The 19,247-nt window shown below is 37.3% G+C and overlaps 1 protein-coding gene across 1 annotated transcript; it reads right to left on the reverse strand.

The window, feature by feature from the left end:
• Positions 1-6,342: 6,342 nt before the first annotated feature.
• On the reverse strand, positions 6,343-17,465 carry LOC110802409 (probable methionine--tRNA ligase). Its single transcript, XM_022007852.2, has 17 exons — positions 17,163-17,465; positions 16,933-17,077; positions 16,325-16,478; positions 16,052-16,207; positions 14,061-14,291; positions 13,785-13,928; positions 13,437-13,527; positions 13,101-13,207; positions 12,904-13,018; positions 9,595-9,713; positions 9,415-9,480; positions 9,133-9,261; positions 8,906-9,046; positions 8,636-8,750; positions 7,148-7,380; positions 6,954-7,055; positions 6,343-6,824 (listed from the first exon to the last, which is right to left on the reverse strand). Exons 1-17 carry the CDS (start codon positions 17,287-17,289, stop codon positions 6,594-6,596), a joined length of 2,406 nt encoding a protein of 801 aa, XP_021863544.1. The 5' UTR covers positions 17,290-17,465; the 3' UTR covers positions 6,343-6,593.
• Positions 17,466-19,247: the final 1,782 nt, after the last annotated feature.

Here is a 19,247-nt window from a genome sequence, read left to right on the forward strand (position 1 = left end):
CAAATCTTTGTGCCAAGATTCATGTTTTTTCACTGGTTCATGAGCTTTGGAACATACCTTAGTTTCATTTTTTTTTTCTTGTTCCCTCAAATCCAAAAATAGACATTTGTCCATAAATCTGACCATGTCAATAGGACCTAGCTCAAAAGAAAAGTGGGAAAACCTTTATGCCTCGACTGTAAGGTTGAGAGAAAGTTAGGAGATTGAAGAAAGATGTTTGGAGGCAGTAGAGACAGGAGACAAAAGGGAGTTAACGTTAAATATGTGGCATGGAAGCAATAGAAGCCGAGGTAGCTGGAACATATGCGTTAGAATCAAATTAATAAGAGCTTTATTTTTAATCTGTTTGCATATGTTAAAGATATTTCCCATATTGAAAAAGGAATACCTTCCGATTGCATGGTAAATATAATTAATTGGTCACATAAAGAATAAGGTACAAAAGAAGTAGCTATTTTCTTGAAGAGTTGCGACGTTTTGAGGTGTTTTTAGGAGTGTTTTATGTTTTAGTGTTGTACCGGAGCTTCAGATTGAGTGTTGTATCAGATATTCGGATGTCAAATTTTCTCCCATGATAACAAAATTTATTTGGGACTCTTACATATGTGGACTCATTGGGTGTGGATGATGATTTTGAAAGAAAACTCATGACAAAAATGATATGAAATTAACAAAATAATAGGAAAACTACAATAAACCGTCAGAAAAAGAGTATTTATAAGCAAACAATAAGCAACGGCTAATTTTCAAACACAAAAACTAGCCGTTGAGCATCAAAATGAGTAATTTTAAGTTATTGGTATTTGGTGAATTAAGTTTCTGAATAAGGGTATTTGGTGAAATAAGTATTAAAATAGGGGTATTTGGTGAATTTGAAAATTAGGTTAACGGAGGACTAACGGCGCATCATTAGTAAGGGTATTTTGGGTATTAAGTCATTTGTGAGGGGCATTTGGTGAATTTCTGAAAGTCGAGGGGCATTTGGTGAATTACGCCAAAATTCGGGGGTATTTCATGAAAAATCCGTAAAATTTAAAGCTCATATAAATTTATAATTGAATCCAAAAAGTTTAATTTAATTTCAGTCGTATTTAAATTAATTCATGATTTTAATTTTAGTAAAATAATTAGAATAAATAAAATTTATTATAATTACAATATTCAAAATTAAAATCCAAGAAAATAATTTAAATTATTAATTTTAAAATTAATTAAAATTACGTAAACTGAAAATTTCAAATTAAAATTTCAAAACGATCTAATCGCAACGCAACAACCTCACGCATCGCACGCCCATGGGCCATACGCACACAGCCATCGCTGGCCATGTGCGCGCAGCCCATGCGCTGCGTCGCATCGCTGCTGCTCACCTTCGCAAGGAATCACGCGAGCTGGTGCTCGCTGCGCGCGCCAGCGCTCGATGCACGCGAGCCATCGCGCGCTGCGCTCGCTCGCCAGCGCTCGATCCATGCGAGCCATCGCTCGCTGCGCGCCTGCCTTTCCCGCACGCGAGCTTGCGCTCATTGCACGAGGCAGCAGTATGCGAGCTAGCGCTAGCTGCGCGCGAGGCATCAACGCTGGGCGTAGCACTCGTGGCACGCGAGCTTGCGCTCGCTGCGCGCGAGGCTCCGCACGTTTGCGCGAGGCAGTGCGCGCTGTGGCGCAGCACGCTTGCTGCCCACACGCGACTGTTGTGCCTTGCTTTCGCCCTCGCCCATTCGCCCATTGCACACAACCCACGACACAAGGCAGGGCTGCTGCCTTGTGCTCGTGCACCATGGCCTTGCTCATTGCATTCGTGCCGCATGGGCGACGAGCTTCCTTGCTCGTCGTCACACGCCCGCACTATACAACACCCCTTAAGGGTAACACGTAGCGTCCATTGCTTTGTGCGTGCAAGTTATATGAGCGAATCACATAAAAATTTAAAATTTATATTCAAAATTAATGACAAATTAATAAATAATATTAATTTCATAATTTTAGGGCGAAAAATCGAAAATTTATTATTCAATTGATTTCCGATTAACATGGATTCAAGTCTAGGTCATAAAAATTTAAAATTTAACATAAATTTACAATTTTTATGGTGGTTTTTAATCATAGGTATCTAATTAAATTATAACTAATTATGAAAATCAAATTAATTCTAAATTATTCCAATTTTCAACAAATTAATCATAATTACAAATTAGATTGCATAATTAACAAGGCTAGGCATTCAAACTTGTTAAACATATACAGTAGGTCAATCAAAAATTCAAGATTTATCAACAAGAATCACAAATATTTAATTTAACATCTTAAATTTACGAAATTTTGCATTCGAAAAACTAAAACCTTCGAAAAGTCATAGTTAGGCTTCGAATTTGAGAATTCTGGGTTCGGCCGAAAATTATTATTTTTGTCAAAATTTTAGAATGCCTTTTACATGCGGAATAGACACAAAAATCACTCGATTTGGATGAGTAACGAAGAAACTGCCGAAAAACTGCGTACGTATAATTAAATAAACGCAATTTGCAATTAATTAACAATTACGAAAATTAATCACCCCTTTTAATTCTTGCAAATTTGTAATATTTAACCATGTTCATGCAATTTATATTATGAAAATAATAAGAGGCTCGTGATACCACTGTTAGGTTATGATACATATGACAATTCATAAATCATGCGGAAAAACCATAAAGCCAGGAAAACATATTATTTACACATAATCATTTAGCATAGTTTAGATGCATACTCTTTGTTGCGTGCCTTCCCTAGCTGCGCCCGAACCGAACAAGAACAAGTCTTTAGGACTCCAAGTGTCGTCCCTCCGTAGATAGTCCACAGCACGTCCGGATCCGCCTTAAGATTGACCAACTAGAATCGCCCTTAAGGCACTACTTATTTTCGGCTAAATGGGCAAGAGTTATGGCTGATTTTTCTGCTTAAAAATCCTAGCTTTGAATACTTGAAAACTTGTGTATAAATTTATGACCCTAGGCATATATTTATAGAACCTTGGAAAGGATTTCGAATCCTGTTAGAATACTAATTAATTAATTAGAATCCTATTAGAACTCTAAATAATTAATTTAATCTTTTAGGATTAGGATTTAATCTATGCACGAATCCCGATAGCTTTAGGATTCGTATAGCACGTACACACGCACCGCACGAGCATCGTACGCCCATGCGCAAGCCTTGCGGCCCACGCTGTGTTCGCGGCGCACAGGCCCACTGCCCGCAGCCCATTTGTGCGCGCGCGCTAGCCTTGGCTGGGACTGGCCTTGCGCTGGGCCTGGTCGAGGCATTGGCGTGTTGTTTTGGATGCGTGTGGCTTGCTGGGCGATGGCCTGGCTTCGTGCTGGGCCCTCGTCCGGCAGGCCTCGTCCGATGCTTATTCGTACGATACGCTTCCGATTAAATTCCCGGTTCCGGAATTCATTTCCGATACGAACAACATTTAATATTTCCGATTCCGGAATTAATTTCCGTTTCGAACAAATATTTAATATTTCCGTTTCCGGAATTATTTTCCGATTCCGTTAATATTTCCGATTCTGACAATATTTCCGTTTCCGGCAATATTTCCGATTCCGGCAATATTTCCATTTCCGATAATATTTTCCGATACGTACCATGTTTCCGTTTCCGGCAACATCTACGACTTGGATAATATTTAATATTTCCGATACGATCCATATTTCCGTTTCCGGCAATATCATCGTTTCCGGAGTATTCATTTCTTGCCTGTGACGATCTCAGCTCCCACTGAAACCAAGATCCGTCGATTCCGAATATCCATAGATGGAGTATTTAATGCCATTAAATACTTGATCCGTTTACGTACTATTTGTGTGACCCTACGGGTTCAGTCAAGAGTAAGCTGTGGATTAATATCATTAATTCCACTTGAACTGAAGCGGCCTCTAGCTAGGCATTCAGCTCACTTGATCTCACTGAATTATTAACTTGTTAATTAATACTGAACCGCATTTATTAGACTTAACATAGAATGCATACTTGGACCAAGGGCATTATTTCCTTCACTATGTTTGATCACAAGTCTTAAAGGATTAAAATAAAGTGTCATGGTTGAATTATGTGTTGGTGTAATTGTTGAATTCCTTGTGAGTTGTGTCTTTGGGTTTAGTCTTGAACATAACATACTAATTAACGTAAAGTGCAACCCGAATGAGCTTCTAAACTCTTGGAACGTATATACCTCGAGTATGAACAATGGGGGGAGTCGTGTCAGAGAAACTCGTACTCCTTGAATGATACAAGACGATGTTTCATTCTTTTGGTTATTCGCTTATTAAACGTGCAGGAATTCCGTCGGTATGGTCCGACTGTCGGTAGAAAGCCCGACTCTTTATTTGGTGTTTGGTGGGCTCCCAACACCCTCAGTTTCCCTCAGTGGTTGTTTCCCTCAGTGGGTCTTTGTTATTTTACCCGTTCGTAGCTAAATTCTTATTAATCAATGAGTTAAAAGTCGTGTCAAGTCTTGAGTTGGTCTTCATGATTAATTGATTTACTTGAATGGCTTTTGCATGTGGATTGTATTTATTGTTGAGTGAAGCATGTTAGACTAGGAGTTATTCTAGCTTGTTCGTACTCAGCTTTTGCTAACTTCGTGCTTCATGTCTTTTGGTCATGGCCTTCGCCTTAATGACCCTATGATGATCCATCATTGCACTTGCATTGTTGGGGAGTAGATTTCAATAAGCAGGTTGCTAGAGATAAATTGCGGGAGAAATTATCATGGGAATAGTGATGAGTGACTACTTCTTCTTTCGCATTATAAACTCTATTTAATTTTATAGTCATGACTATCGTTACTACTATTGCTATTTTTGAAACGATTTATTACATTGGTTTGGGCCTTGATGTTTCCAAGTTGTTTTAATGATCATTAACTATTTAATACATTTTGAAAGTTAGTTATTTCCGCTGCGTAATTCTGGTAAATAGCCTTAGCCGTTATCACGGTGGCGGTAATATCTTGGTAATTCCTTTGTTTTAAGTTGAAAAATATTTTATAAAAAGCAAGGAATTATTAGGGTGTTACAAAGATGGTGAGCCAGTAAAACCCAAGTGTTCGAGAAAAGGCTATACTCATTAGCAACAAAGCGACACCCTCTGTGGACTTCTTGAGGACACTTCCAATTGATGGATTAGGGCAGACGATGCACCCAAAGCAATTCAGGTGTGGTATGTGCTATCCCCTTGCAATTCCTATGTTTCTTGCTGACTTTACTTGTCATTGTTGTTCATCAAAAATCATGGATTGATTCGGGGATCATGATGTGCATTGTGGCAATGATATTGGCCTTAAGTTTCGACATAACTTAGTTCGGGATGTGTTTGGTGATATTTGTACTCAAGGCGGGGCTGTTGTGCAGAAAGAGGTGCCTTTAGGTTTTCTGTCTGAGGAAGGGAAAGATCTCCGGCTTACGGACCTCCTTGTCTATTCTTGGAATAAATGGAAAAATGTATGGTTGGATGTCACAGGTGTCCCTCCCTTCACCGTGTCAGGTGTTGATGCTTTTGTTCCTGGAGTTGTTGTCTCTAATGTTGTTGTCAGGAAGAAGAAGTATGAAGCGAAGTGCATAGATAACGGATACAATTTTATTGCTTTTGCCTTCTCAACTTTTGGAGAATTGGGGAGTGAAGCCCTCGAGTTCATGTCTAGGGTCACGCAGCCTGCTCGTAGTAACGCGGCCAATGCTAACATTTGATCTTTTCTTTTCCAAAGGTTGTGTTTTGCTTTAAAAAAGGGTATCGGGGCTCAGTTAGTTGCTCATCTCCCATCCAACTTTGTGTAAACGATTAACAATAACAATAACAATAACAATAACAATTAGACCATACCAGAAAGAATCCTAACAGATCAACAATTAGAAGAATCAAACCAGACCAGACGAAAAGAACAAAGCCTTTATTAGTTGTTGTCAAGAAACAAAAAAACATTTTAAATCCATTGCATTATTGGGCATGTGTAGCATACGGACTACTTCGGTGTTCAAACTTCAGACATGTAGGTTCACTTTGGTAGTACATTAAATAGAATCTTATTTATTGGTGCTTCACATGACTAATTACACTACTTGGGGTTCGTGGTGGTTTTGGTTTAGAAAACTTTGTTGATCCTTAAAATATCAGCACTCTCAACTTTCGTGTACATTATTGGCACTGCGATACTCATTGCAACCCTGAAAGCTGGGGGTGGAAATGTTGCAGATGTGTAGTAGTCCGACCTTAGGCGAAATAGTTCAAGCTCTACATGATCACAGCATTGTTCCGACGGATGTGTCAGTGATTAGCAGATGATGTAGGATAACAGCAAAATCAGTGAAGATATTACCAATTTAAAAATCCACAAACTCCCATCATAAGTTCATAAGCATGGAAATACAAGAGTCGGTGTAACCCCTTCAAATTGACAATACCTTAAAAGCTTGACTGCTGGGGCAAATACAGAACATCGTAACAAAACTTTTCAACATAGTAAAAGGATGGAAACTGCCCTGTGGAGAAATTCTTTTTAAATAATTGGAAACTTTATCTGTATTCAATAGGCTGTAAACTATGGAGCGTCCCTACTTTATGGTTCCATTCGCAATTGACGAAACCTTGCAGATACCAGCTGATGTGGTGAATGGCAAATCTTTGAACCGGGCCACCAAATTAGAGTCTGTGCTTAGATCCACTTGCAATGTCTCCCACACTTTCTTCTTTGGGTTTAAAACATCATCTGGCTCACCATCAAAACCTGAAAACTTGACCCTCTCCCCAATGGAAGCATCTTTTGGGGGCTCAACTAATTCTACCTGGATTTCAAGAGAAAAAAAGACTTACATAACTAATAAAAGATAATTCAAACACATGCATTAACTAAGAAAATACGTTACTGGACACATCCTCCAGATTGGTAAAAGTTCAATAATTTGGTAACAGACCTTGGTGTGCTCGCTGTTGGAAGCCGCAAGAACCATGGCATGAGACTTGATCCCTCTCATGCTAGCTGGTTTCAAGTTGCAAAGTACACATACCTTTCGGTTCTGCCAAAGAAATGGACATCAGCAAGATCTCCCAGTATCTATTACAACAAAAATCAGTTGAAAATTCGCATTGCAAATGAAAGAATAATAACCTGCATTTCCTCAATAGGTATGTACTTGACAAGACCACTGACAACAGTTCTAGGTGCTGCTTCACCAACATCGATCTCTTCCACGTAAAGGGAATCTGCATCAGGATGCTTCTCAACTTTTGTTATAAGGCCAACTCGAATATCAAGTCTAGCAATCGTTACTTCTGGTTCAGGGGTCGACTTAGTTTTGGATCCACCAGCAGGCTTTGCAGCCTTTTTCTTCTCACTTTTATCTGCAAACAAGCATTTAGATATTCATATGCCACTGAGTGTAACAAAGCTATAAAGCAATACAGATTCTCTTGTTCGTACTCTGCCAAATGGCAGAGCCAGGAAATTTATGTGGGGGGCGAGAAAAAAAAAATGAAACTTAAAAAGAAATGGCATAGTTGTATTGTAGTAAAAAGGATTCGATCTCTAGACCAAAGAGTCCAACTGACTTATTAAACCATAAATAACCACTGAGGCAAGGAGCATTTAGTGATATATTCTTGTATTTATTACTATATAATTCGTATCAGTTTTAAAAAAAGAAATCCCCCCATCTCTGCCTCTGACAGTGCCTAGCAAATGGTATAGAATCTAGAAAATATTACGTAGTTGTGTCTGGGAAACATATTCTTCTACTCAGGCAGCAAACATGCTCTTAAATCTATACTTTCCCTGACTACTATAAGATTTACAACTTAACAAGGGTTGTTGTCTTGCTAGCAGATCTTTCAAGTACTGAAAAAGGCTGTTTCCTTGACACCCATGATTCCATTCTTTTCCAACCCAATCAAAAGTAGAACAGCCACTTCGCTCACACAGGAATGATAAAATATACCAACTGTCAAGGACGAAACATGTTTTAGTCAGGCAGAAAACATGCTCTTAAAGCTTATTGCATCAATATGACTAAGATAGCTCCATTGCTAGCAGAAGCTCCTCTGTCAGGGATTGACATGCCTTTTCCTTGACGCTTATGACAGCAAAGCAACAAAAACTCTATCTCTTCCAGCCTAGTGGGTATAAAAACAGTCAATTCGCTCAAACAAGGGTTACACAATACATAATTTATTATGCCAACTCTTGAGGTTCCAGCTCCCATACTTTCTGCCCATCCATTTCTCAACCTCAAAGGCTCAAAAGTAAATTCAGTGTTCAAGTATTTCTTTGTCATTCAATTCTATTAGTAATAGAATCCTACTCTAGAAAAGTGATGTTATGGATGTTATACTTACACGGTGAATGGAAAAGTCCAACGTAATAAATAATGGATCTGTGAAGAAAAAGATATAATTACTCAACCCAACAATTTTCTCTACTGCAAAAGACATATGCCCACCTAGACAGGGGGTTTTACAGAGACATTAGAGTAATGGTAACATACCCACCTTCTGGCATTACTGAGAAAGCTTTTAATTTTTAACAAGCGAAATACATCATCAAATACATAGATAGAGCAGCTGGAACTGAAAGTAATAACATAGCATAAAAAAGTAAGACCTGATATCTTTGTTTTCTTCAACTGCTCAGCAGTCTTTTCCGCAGCAGCTTTAACAGCCCTGTCAGCTTGACTTCCAGCAAACTTCTCCCGATAAAATTCCATTTCTTCGTCTTTCTGCGAATTAGCCAAAGTTTTAGTAAAAGCCAATAAAAATAAGTATACTCTGCAGCAGATATAAGACAAATGTCTACTATCCAAAGCCTTGAATTTGATTTACATTCTCCAAAAGAAATACTGTAGAAAATAAGAATAATATGCTACAAGCGTACCAGTTCCTTGAATAATGGTTCCGGTTTCCCTATTTTGTGACCAGCAGGTAAAATATCCCAGAGTATCCTGATTTTCTCAAGATCCCCATTTTCATCCGAAAGAGATACTTGAAGTCGAGGCATATTAAGTTGTTTTAGTACCTAAGGCATTAAAAATGTAAAAAATCATCCCATTGACCATTGCGCTTACAATAATGTATATCTTACTTGCAATATGGTTCAATCACCTCGAGAGAAAAAGATGGCATAAAAGGCTCTAATAAACAGGCCAAGAGATACACTAGTCCTGCGGCAGTTCTCATGACCACAGCACATGCAGGCTGATCCTCTTTATAAAGCTTCCAAAATTGACTTTCCTGCACAGCAGAGCATAATGTAATTATGCACATCATGTCAAAGAATGACAAATAGAGCCTGTCTAATACGACATAAAAGCACGATTTGTCAATAACACGTAATGAGGATTTGATTATGTGAATCTTAAGAATCAAATGGAGTTGTAAACTAACCTGTAAATAAGCATTTCCTTCACTCGAAATGGCCATTGCGGTTTTAAGTCCTTGCTTTAGCTTAACCTGAGCCAACAAAAAAAGCTAGCTAACATCACCAACACTGCAGAATAAGTTTGAAGATTTGATTATCCTTTTATAGGGAAACCATTAACTCAATTACAGTAAACAAAATTTAACCTTTTCCATAGCTTCTACATATTGCTCTACATGCTTTCCTACTTTTTCTGCTAATGCCTTAGTTAAAGAATGTGCTTCTGCCTGTGGAGCGTCAGGAATGACAGAACCATATCCCTGATCTGTAAACCCAAAAAAAGAAAAAGAATAATAAAAAAAAAGCTTGGCCTATTAACAAAGATTCATGCAATCCTCGTTATGAACAAAATTTCAAAAGAACTTAAAGCGACAAAATCTAATAACAAATACCAAGCTAGCCATGAATGGGAAAGGAGAACTTCAGGATGACTTCAGACACAATCTAGAAAAAGATTTCAGAAAAATGTACCACTAGAATTCTACAAAATTGAAAAAATGAAATGTAACTATCATCGATTAAGAAGAAACTATCCGTCATTGCCAATACCACAGCCGTTGCATGGGCTCTCTCCACCCCCTCATCCACTGACTCCACGGAGCAGGGGGGGGGGGGGATTAAAGAGTATAATAGAGGAGAGAAAATGCGGGGCAAGTGGCAATGCCGCGACGGTCAGTAATTGTGGTCGCAGTGAGTCAACAGTGACAGAGGGAAAAGGGGGGTTCCGTTCCGCTATGGGAAATAGAGGGTTAACTAAAATGTTTAAGAAACCTTTTATTTAGTAGTGTAAACAATAATTTTTCAGAGGTAGAGTTGCTTTTGTAAATTTTTCTATAAGAAAATTGATTTTAAAACTCACTATTAATTAGGTAGTTTTTTATTTATGTATGACAATGTTTTACAAACAGAAAAATAAAAAAGTACTATAATTGAGTCATATTTAGCCTATCCCCATCACTTAATATATATGTAGTGGTATATTAGGAAATTCAATTATAAACCATTACTATTAGGAAAGGATACAACATTCCTAGATATTCTAAAATAGTATGTGTGACTATTAATTTCCAATAGAAGAGATGAAACTATCGCTACCTATGATTGACTTTGTGATGGAAATTCTGTTAATTCACATGGTGTGCTAAAGCATAAGCAACTACATGCAAAGACATCTGCTATGAACTGCTATTTGGGTGGGGGCACTTCAGGAAATAGCTATATAAGTTAGTACAAGTAGCTTGGGGAATGAGTATAGGGGGTTAGTTAGGGAAGTAGAACTATATATAGAGCTTAGTAGAGCAGGAATGTCATGTTGAATATTGTGGAGTAACTTGGTTGAGCTTTGAAGAGCTCATTGGGAGAGAAATCAAGCCTCTCGAATGCTTGAATATCGGTTACTTCTTGTATTTCAGTTTATTAATCAAATCTTCATTGATCTCTTGCTTTTTTGGTCTGTTATCTATGCTAATTCATAGCAACACTGCTCAAACTTTTCCTGCCAAAACCTTAACAATTATACTGAAAATATGTTTGATAACCGGTAAGTGAAAAGATATTGACAACTTTGAGTCTTTGACAATAAAATTTGACAAGGATATTTAGTATAGAAAAAAATACTACCCATCACAACATATTATCACCATGTGATACTTTTCAAGTGGTTATCTCTACCATACTATTTCTATAGAAGAAAAACAAAACCAACAAATTCGACAGTTTTGACAATTATAAACATATTGCGATCTTCTTTCTGAAGTATCACTGATTTACTGCTAAACATGGAAATTGTGGTGGGGTAGTATATTTTGTCAAGTTCTGTTATCAAAGTTGTCAAAAAAAAAATGGAGTGTCTATAATAATCAATGTCAGTCTATATCCACTCTCTTTAGTTTAATAAGTAATAAAACTTTAACTATAATTGAGTGGTATAGGCTAGTGGAGTGATAATATAATATATTGTCATGGGTGGTGATTTTTTGTCAAATTTTATTGTTGAATTTGTTAACATTTTTTTTGGAGTATCAATTACAATCCTTATTATTCTATCTCCATTCTCTATAGTTTAATCAAGTAACAAAACCTTGACTACAACTGATAGGGTATAGACTTACAAGTTGTAAAAGATAATGTGATTTTAGATAGCCCGTGTATTATTTTGCATCTAAAATCCTTTCAGCTTTGGTATAGTTTAAGAAGTATAATATAGCAAAATAATCCACCACCAAGTCAGTCATATAGACATAATACTTTTATTTTCCCTTTGTCGGGAATTAATAGTCACACATACTATTTTAAGATGTCTAAGAAAAGTTGTCATCTTTCCTAAAATAGTAATAATTTATGGTTGGATTTCCAAATATACCACTACTGAAATTAAGTGATGGGGAGAACATAGATATGACACAACTACTAACTACTCCATTCGTCCCTATTTAAAGTTTTCATTTCTCCTAGGCACGCGTATTTAGGAGAGAAATTGTTATGAGACTATGTTGATTAAAGGTGAAATGTAAAAAGAAAATAATGGATGTAGTTTAATGTTTTTTTATTATGTGGTGAGAGAAAGTGGATTTTTACTGGTTAAAAGTGAATTAAAAAAAATAAAAAAAATAAGGCCCAGTTTATTATTAACTAACAAAAACTAACCAATATATGCAAATCACAGAAGGTAGTTTTTAGTCTTTTGTTGTGAGTTTTAAAAACCAACATGATTATTTGGGGGTATGACTAGGTTTAAGTTTGGGATTCCCCATAAATCACATGGGTTTCAAATTCATAACCAAAAACTGGAAACCGGCAATGATAAGTGGGTTAGTTTTAAGTTTTTTTTTTAATTATGTGGACTTCAAATGAGAAATGGGAACTTTTTAAGTAGGGACACACATTTGAGGAGAGATGGGAACTTTACATTAGAGATAAAAGGAGTTAGTACTTGTCTGATTTAGAATAATTGCAACATGGGGTAAGCGTAAGGTTTTAGGAGCTCGTGTGACGAGAGAGAAAAGAGAACTCATTAACCAAATAAAGTAGTGTTGCAATGAATTTGAAACTTCCTAAAAGGGAAGTGTTGCAATTATTTTGGAATGGGGTAACCATTGAAAAGCGAGTTTAAGAATTAACCACCGAGAAAATTTACAAAAGCAACCATCTTTTATCTAATTATGTTTTAAATGTTTTACACTACCAAATAACGGGTTACGATAACATTTTAGTTAAACAGGCCAGAAACTCTAACCCTCCTTCACCTCCAACAGAGAAAACACCCTATATTTTACTTTGTTTTGACTTTCTACTTACGTCATAGACAACAAAAATTAGCAAAAGTTCTACTTATAAGTTTTGCACACGACAGGTCTGATACTAGTCACTACATTCTATCAAGCACAGCCAGCCAGAACATGCAAGATATATTTACGATTATGAAAAGGGGATGTTCTATTAACAATCCAGTGTACCTGATGGCTTAGCAATAAAGCTCAAGACCCGATTTACATAGTTCCCCAGATTGCTCAGCAGCTCACTGTTTAGTTTTGCTTGTAAATCTGCCCAAGTAAACAATGTGTCTGACACCTAAGAAATGCAAATTTTCCAAGATTGGTGACTTCAGTTCAACCCATAAACTAAAGTAATTGGTGTTTATCAGAATAATTACCTCAGGCCGGTTAGTTAGCAAGTAGTATCTCCAGACTTCTACAGGAATACTTGTGTCCTTGGCGTCATTCCCAAATACTCCAATGCCTTTGCTTTTGGAGAATTTGCCTGCAAAATCAAAATAGAAAATGAACCACTTCAAACCTTTGAGCATCAACTTTTATAATCATGTGATGCAGAATGTTCTGTCTCTATCACACGCCTTTATAATGATGTGGTACAACCACAAGCCACTCAAACATGAAGACACAGACAAAAAAGAGGTCAAGAAATCCAGCATAAAGCAAATGCATTATAAGACTGTCGCCTATGAAAAGCACAGCAAATAAGTGTTAACCTGCTTCATAGTTCAGATACTCTGTGACACTGATACTCTTCATCAAAGTCCAGCTTTCACCAGTACCAAGAAGTGTTGATGGAAACATCACCTATAAAACAGTAACACTTGGACTCAACTACCAAAGACAAATAATACCAAAAGAAAAATGGCCTCAAAAGAAGAAGACCAGCTAAAACAAATTTCATGTTGAGCATGAAGCCATGAAACTAACAAAACAAGAAGAGAGAAAAGTCTCCCTCGTGGTTCCTTTTCGGTTGTTACCTTTATTTTCTTTTTATTACTTTTAGCTGTTTAATCGTTTTCCTTTAAGGAATGCTTCACCTTACAATTACAATAATAACTTACAGTATGGAATGGCACATTATCCTTGCCCATAAACTGATATAGCTCAACATCTTCAGGGTTTTTCCACCACTTCTCCCAATCTGGCGTGTAGCATGCTGTGATTGAAATATACCCTATAGGTGCATCATACCAAACATAAAATACCTACAAGTGAATAAGCAACCAAAGTCCATTCCAAACAACAAAAATCTGTCAACCTCTATTGGAATAGAAAATCAATCAGCAAAAATAAGTGAAGGAAATAATAGGTAACTTCTATTATAAGCATTATCCAACCTTGTCTTTAAACTTTTCGTGCGGGACAGGGACCCCCCATTTCAAATCTCTAGTAATACACCGTGATCTAAGTCCTTCTTTCAGCCATCCATTTGTTACTTGAATAGCGTTCTGGCTCCAAGATCCAGCTTCTGACATCTTATTTATGTATTCTTCCAACTTGTCTTGGAGCAGTGGAAGTTCAAGAAACAAGTGATCTGTGTCACGAATGCGCGGAGTAGATTGGCATGCCTGTTCAAATAGAATTAGAAGACCTCAAATGATGTGAGTGAACAGTATTATGGTGCTTTGTAAGTGAAAGTTCAGACAAGTAGTGTGGAGCCTTCTATTACCCAGATAATGTCAAAAGCTATTTTCATGTAAGCTCCTTATTATATCAATTTGGGGCGACAACCTTGGTTTGATTTCAAATATTTATTTGGCACTAAAAAAACATATTTTGACATCAAAATCAGAATATTTAATTTAATTGAAATAGGTCCATGGATAAGGCATAACAATGAATCCTGAGTTTTTACTAAAGAAATAATAGAGCAGCTCAATTGTGAATTTTTGATGGATTTGACGTCTAAAACCGATATTATGATTCACAATCTTCAAGGTAAGGATGATTCAGCAACCCTGTCAGGCTGTCACAGTACCAGTTCTATAAAACATTTACAAAGTTCAGATTTTATTCAACTTTTAAGAAACTGATAGCACCTATGTGCCATATAGCTCCAGCAAATGGTCAGAGAAGGTCTGAAGTCTGAACTATGGTGAGAATGAGAATATGGTTTAAAAGCAAAGAAGTATGAAAAAGATATGGAGGATAGCGAGGAACAGTTCACCCTTGATATAATTCAACTATGAGCCTATGAGCTGATGAGCTAACCTTCCATGGATAGAGCATCATGGCAAGTGGGACACAATTTACCACAATTATTCCACGAACTACAACCAACCAATTATTATTTTTGACAGGAACTCACCACTTAACAGAGAACCATTGACTACAATCACCTAAAATCATTCTCAAATTCAAAAATAGGCACACAAAAAAAAAGACTAGGAACATACCAAAAAAAAGTTTTTTCTAGATAAATGTCTTGATTACTTGTTAGAAATCTACAAACAAAAAGCTCCTAAGGACGGTAGTATTCTAGTCTTTTGGAATCTAAGGAGCATTATACAGAGAAAAACTAAAGTATGAGTATAACAACAACAGCAACAACAAATGATTGGGGTCGGCTAACATGAACCGTCTGTGGAACGTGAAGTAAGAAAAATAAAAGGTTATGTTAAAGAAAGTAAACACGCAAAATCAGAAAGTTAAAGTGAGGTTAACGAGACACTGAAAATAGGGAACAAGAAAAGTAGAAAACAAGATATGCCGATTTAAAGAAGAGGCGCAAATATGTTTTGAAAAATAGAAAACAAGAGAAGTTTGCAAAGAAAATAGAAAAAAGAGAGGAAAAAGAAGTCATGTTCAGCGACTTGAGTTGTCGGCATTTATTATCTCCATCCGTTCCGCCCTATCTAAAGCCATATTTTCCTCAATTACCAACACACTCATATCAATCTCAATCACCATCTTCCGTATTTGCTTTGGTCTTCCCCTACCTACCCTCACAATTCCATCTGTTAGCCACTCAAAATATACAAGTGTTCAACAAAAATACTAAAGGTTTAAGTTATCCATCTCTACCTTAAAAGGAAAATGATTATAAAGTCCATGTTACTTTTAGAGGCTGTACCTGTGGGATTTTACAGTACAGATACAATAATTCTCATCAACAGGCCGCCATAAAGAGAGGGTCTTTCAGAAGTTTGAGAACACATTTACATCGCATAGGTCTGGATACAAAAGCATTGGAAGCAAAAAAAAAAAATGTACGGGTATACTAAAAGCAACCAAGACATTTGCATGGAAAGCCCAATAAACAGATACAGTGGAAATATTCATTTGGCAATAATACAGTCATGCAAGTTAGCTGAGGAAAGATACATACTTTGCATTTAGGATCTTTCAGGTCTGTAGGATTCAAAAGTTTTCCACATTTTTCACACTGATCACCTCGGGCAGAATCATAATTGCAGCCAGGTGTTGGGCAAATACCCTCAACAAGGCGATCAGCTAAGAACTTTTCACAAGTATCACAATAAGGCTGCAAGTCCATTCACCAAATCCAAAAATACAATAAAATTAGGCAGCTTACTCATTGAAGAAATGGATTAGGGGGTTGAATTTGAAGAACTCGATTAAAATCATGGTAAGCACAAACCTGTTGCATTGTGTTCTCTGTAAGCCAATTGTTCTCCATCAGCTTCTTAAAAACAGATTGACAAACTTCAGTCTGTTCGGGGCTTGACGTGCGTCCAAATTTATCAAAACTTATGTTGAACCATTCGTAGACTTCCTTATGAATTGCATGGTATCTACAAAAACAAAAACAAAAATCCAGCGACTTTAAGAACCTGCTCAAAGGTAACCATACTTCCTTGCCCTCATTTCACAAGCAGTACACTAAATTTATTGTCATAGAATCTTGCACATACATCAGCAAATACTTTAAGAACATGGCCATCATACCATGCACTCATGCATACATCCCCTATTGCCGAGATGTAACTAAAGTTAAGCAATTAGGAGATCAAATAGATAAGCTATATAAAATCCATATTCTATAACTCTTCTGACCATTAAATTCTTAATTTCTTTTTACCACATGAAACAATTAGAATTCATAAACAAACAAACGAACAAAAAGCATACATCAATTCCCTATAATTCGAAAAGGAGGTTTAAACCGAACATCATTCCCGTTATGGAATTATCCAATCACAAAAAAAAGTCCAAATTGAAATTGAAGCCAACTTAGGAGAAACTTACTTGTCACAAATCTGTTTAGGAGTGCATTTCTCCTCCATCGCTTTAGTTTCAGTGGCAGTACCATACTCATCAGTCCCGCAAATGTATACAGTGTTATAACCTCGAAGCCGACAATACCGTGCGAAAACATCCGCACTCAATACACCTGCAATGCAATTCCCAACAATCAATCAATCGTATCAATCAATCAATTAAACTGATAATCAGAAAAGGGAAGCGAAGAGGTTTACAGCCGATGATGTTGCCGAGGTGAGGAACGTTGTTGACGTAAGGAAGAGCACTTGTAATAAGAACGTTACGCTTCCCTGGAATCGGAAGAATGGCGGCGGCGACGCCATGGTTGTTGAGATCCGCCATGTTTGTGCTGTCTGTCTCTCTCTGAACTCGGAGAGATAGGGTTTTTTAGCAGGGGGTTTTGAGTGTGAGAGAGAAGCAGCTGCTGCTGAAGTTTGGAAGCTCAAAAAACATAAGGAGACAGAAAGTAGAGTTTTGGGAAATGAGGAATCGGAATCCAATTCTTGAAGACGGACGTGGAATGGGCCTATCAGAGACAAGAGTTGGGGCATTTTTAGGGCCATTGTTGCTGCATTTTTTTGGATATTTCCCATTTTAAGTGTTTACTTTGAACGATAATGCTTTTGAGCCCGTTTTAAAAAATATGGAGTTATATTATCGAAAATAGAAATATTGTCATAATAGAAAATATTATCATCGGAAATATTATCGGAAACGGAAATATTGTTCGAATCGGAAATAGTACCAGAATCGAAAAACGAATCGGAAACGCGAAGCTCGATGAGTCGGAAGCACGAAGCCATCCTAGCTTCAGCGTAAGGTCAGCGCGCGAGCGAGCTAGTCAGCACGCCAGCCCACACGGCACGCTAGGCCAGCCCAGCGCAGCGCACAGATGTGCAACACTCGCCTAGGCCAGCCAAGCAGCGCAGCTGCCCATGAGGGTTGGGGCGCCAAAGTAACTTGTCGAGCAAGTTACTTAGGCCGCGAGAAATTCCAGCCTGCCGGTTGGAATTTCTAGGACTTTATTCTAGTTTCTTAAACTACCTAAATTGCTAGTTACCTAAACCTACTGAAATTAGGATTTATGGGAATTCAGTTTTTTCCGATGCACTACAAATAAGGGCCTGTGGACACACTATTTAAGATGTGAATTTAATACTTTTGCTTAACACCTAAAGTGAGATCCTGAATATCCTTTATACCTTATATTTAGATTCTAAGCTAATCAAATTAAGGTGAAAGTATTGTGGACTACGAAGGGGCGACGCTTGGAGTTCTAAACTTGTTCTTGCTCGAATCTGGAGCATCTAAGGGAAGGCACGCATCACAGATTGTATGTATTCTCAATTATGCTAATTGATTTGGTGATTTACATGGATTCTGGAAATTCCTCGTATTTTTAAGCAATTATAAATATATTTAATTATATTAATAAAGCATTTTATTATTTTTATAAATAAAAGTCGCATTTAAATATTTATTTAAATCTATTTTATTAATTAAAAATAATTTAGGGATAAAATGAATTTAAATTTAGTTTGGAATTTAATTGGATTTTGAAAATCATAAACAATTTAAATTATTCTAAGTCCAGTCCAATTCCTATTGTGAGCCCAAACGAATGATTCAACAACCTTTTTTAATTCAAGCCCAATCTTTATATAAGCCCAACTCTACTACCCCTAATCCTAGCCCACCTAAAATACGAAACCTATAAATACGCCGTCATAATTCATTAAATCCCCACTTCATTAAAACTCAAAAACCCTCAAACTTTCTCTCTCCTCTCTTTTCTTTCTTTCCCCTCACGTCACTCCCTTCCTCCCTCCTCTCGTGCGCCCGTGTCCCAGCCGAGCCAGCAGCACATCCGACGCCCCGTTGCTACCCCTGTTGCCTCCCCCCCGCACGCCCTGTTGTCCGCGCCTGCTGCTGCTTTCCCTAGATGTTCTCCCCGCATAGCGCACGCACGAGCCGCACACAGTAGACCCGTACGCACAGCGCACACTGTCGTGCACCACCTCCGTCCCTTGCTCTCTTTTGCGCCCGGTCACATCAACCACCATGACTGTGCCATGCTATAGGTCGGTCTGGTATAATCCCTCTTCTTCCTAATATATTCTATTTAATTTATGTTTTAAATTATGGATTTTTATAATTATTATAGAATTTGATTTTAAATTGTATTTGGGATTGGTTATGAACACCAAAGTTGAGGATTTTGATGATTAGATTATTGAGGATGATTGTATTTGAAGTAGTAGGAATTTTTCAGATTTAAATTATAATTAAAGCTTCAATTT

This window comes from Spinacia oleracea, chromosome 1 (genome assembly GCF_020520425.1).
Source record: "Spinacia oleracea cultivar Varoflay chromosome 1, BTI_SOV_V1, whole genome shotgun sequence".
In the NCBI taxonomy this organism is placed as follows: Eukaryota; Viridiplantae; Streptophyta; class Magnoliopsida; order Caryophyllales; family Amaranthaceae; genus Spinacia; species Spinacia oleracea.

What these genes read in the sequence shown, in the direction of transcription:
- LOC110802409 (XM_022007852.2), bottom strand. Translation starts at nt 17,289, where the DNA reads ATGGCGGATCTCAACAACCATGGCGTCGCCGCCGCCATTCTTCCGATT. An exon ending in CAGAGAACACAATGCAACAG is followed by an intron (nt 16,208 to 16,324) that starts GTTTGTGCTTAC and finishes ATGGACTTGCAG; the next exon opens with CCTTATTGTGATACTTGTGA. An exon ending in TGCCATCTTTTTCTCTCGAG is followed by an intron (nt 9,047 to 9,132) that starts GTGATTGAACCA and finishes TTAATGCCTTAG; the next exon opens with GTACTAAAACAACTTAATAT.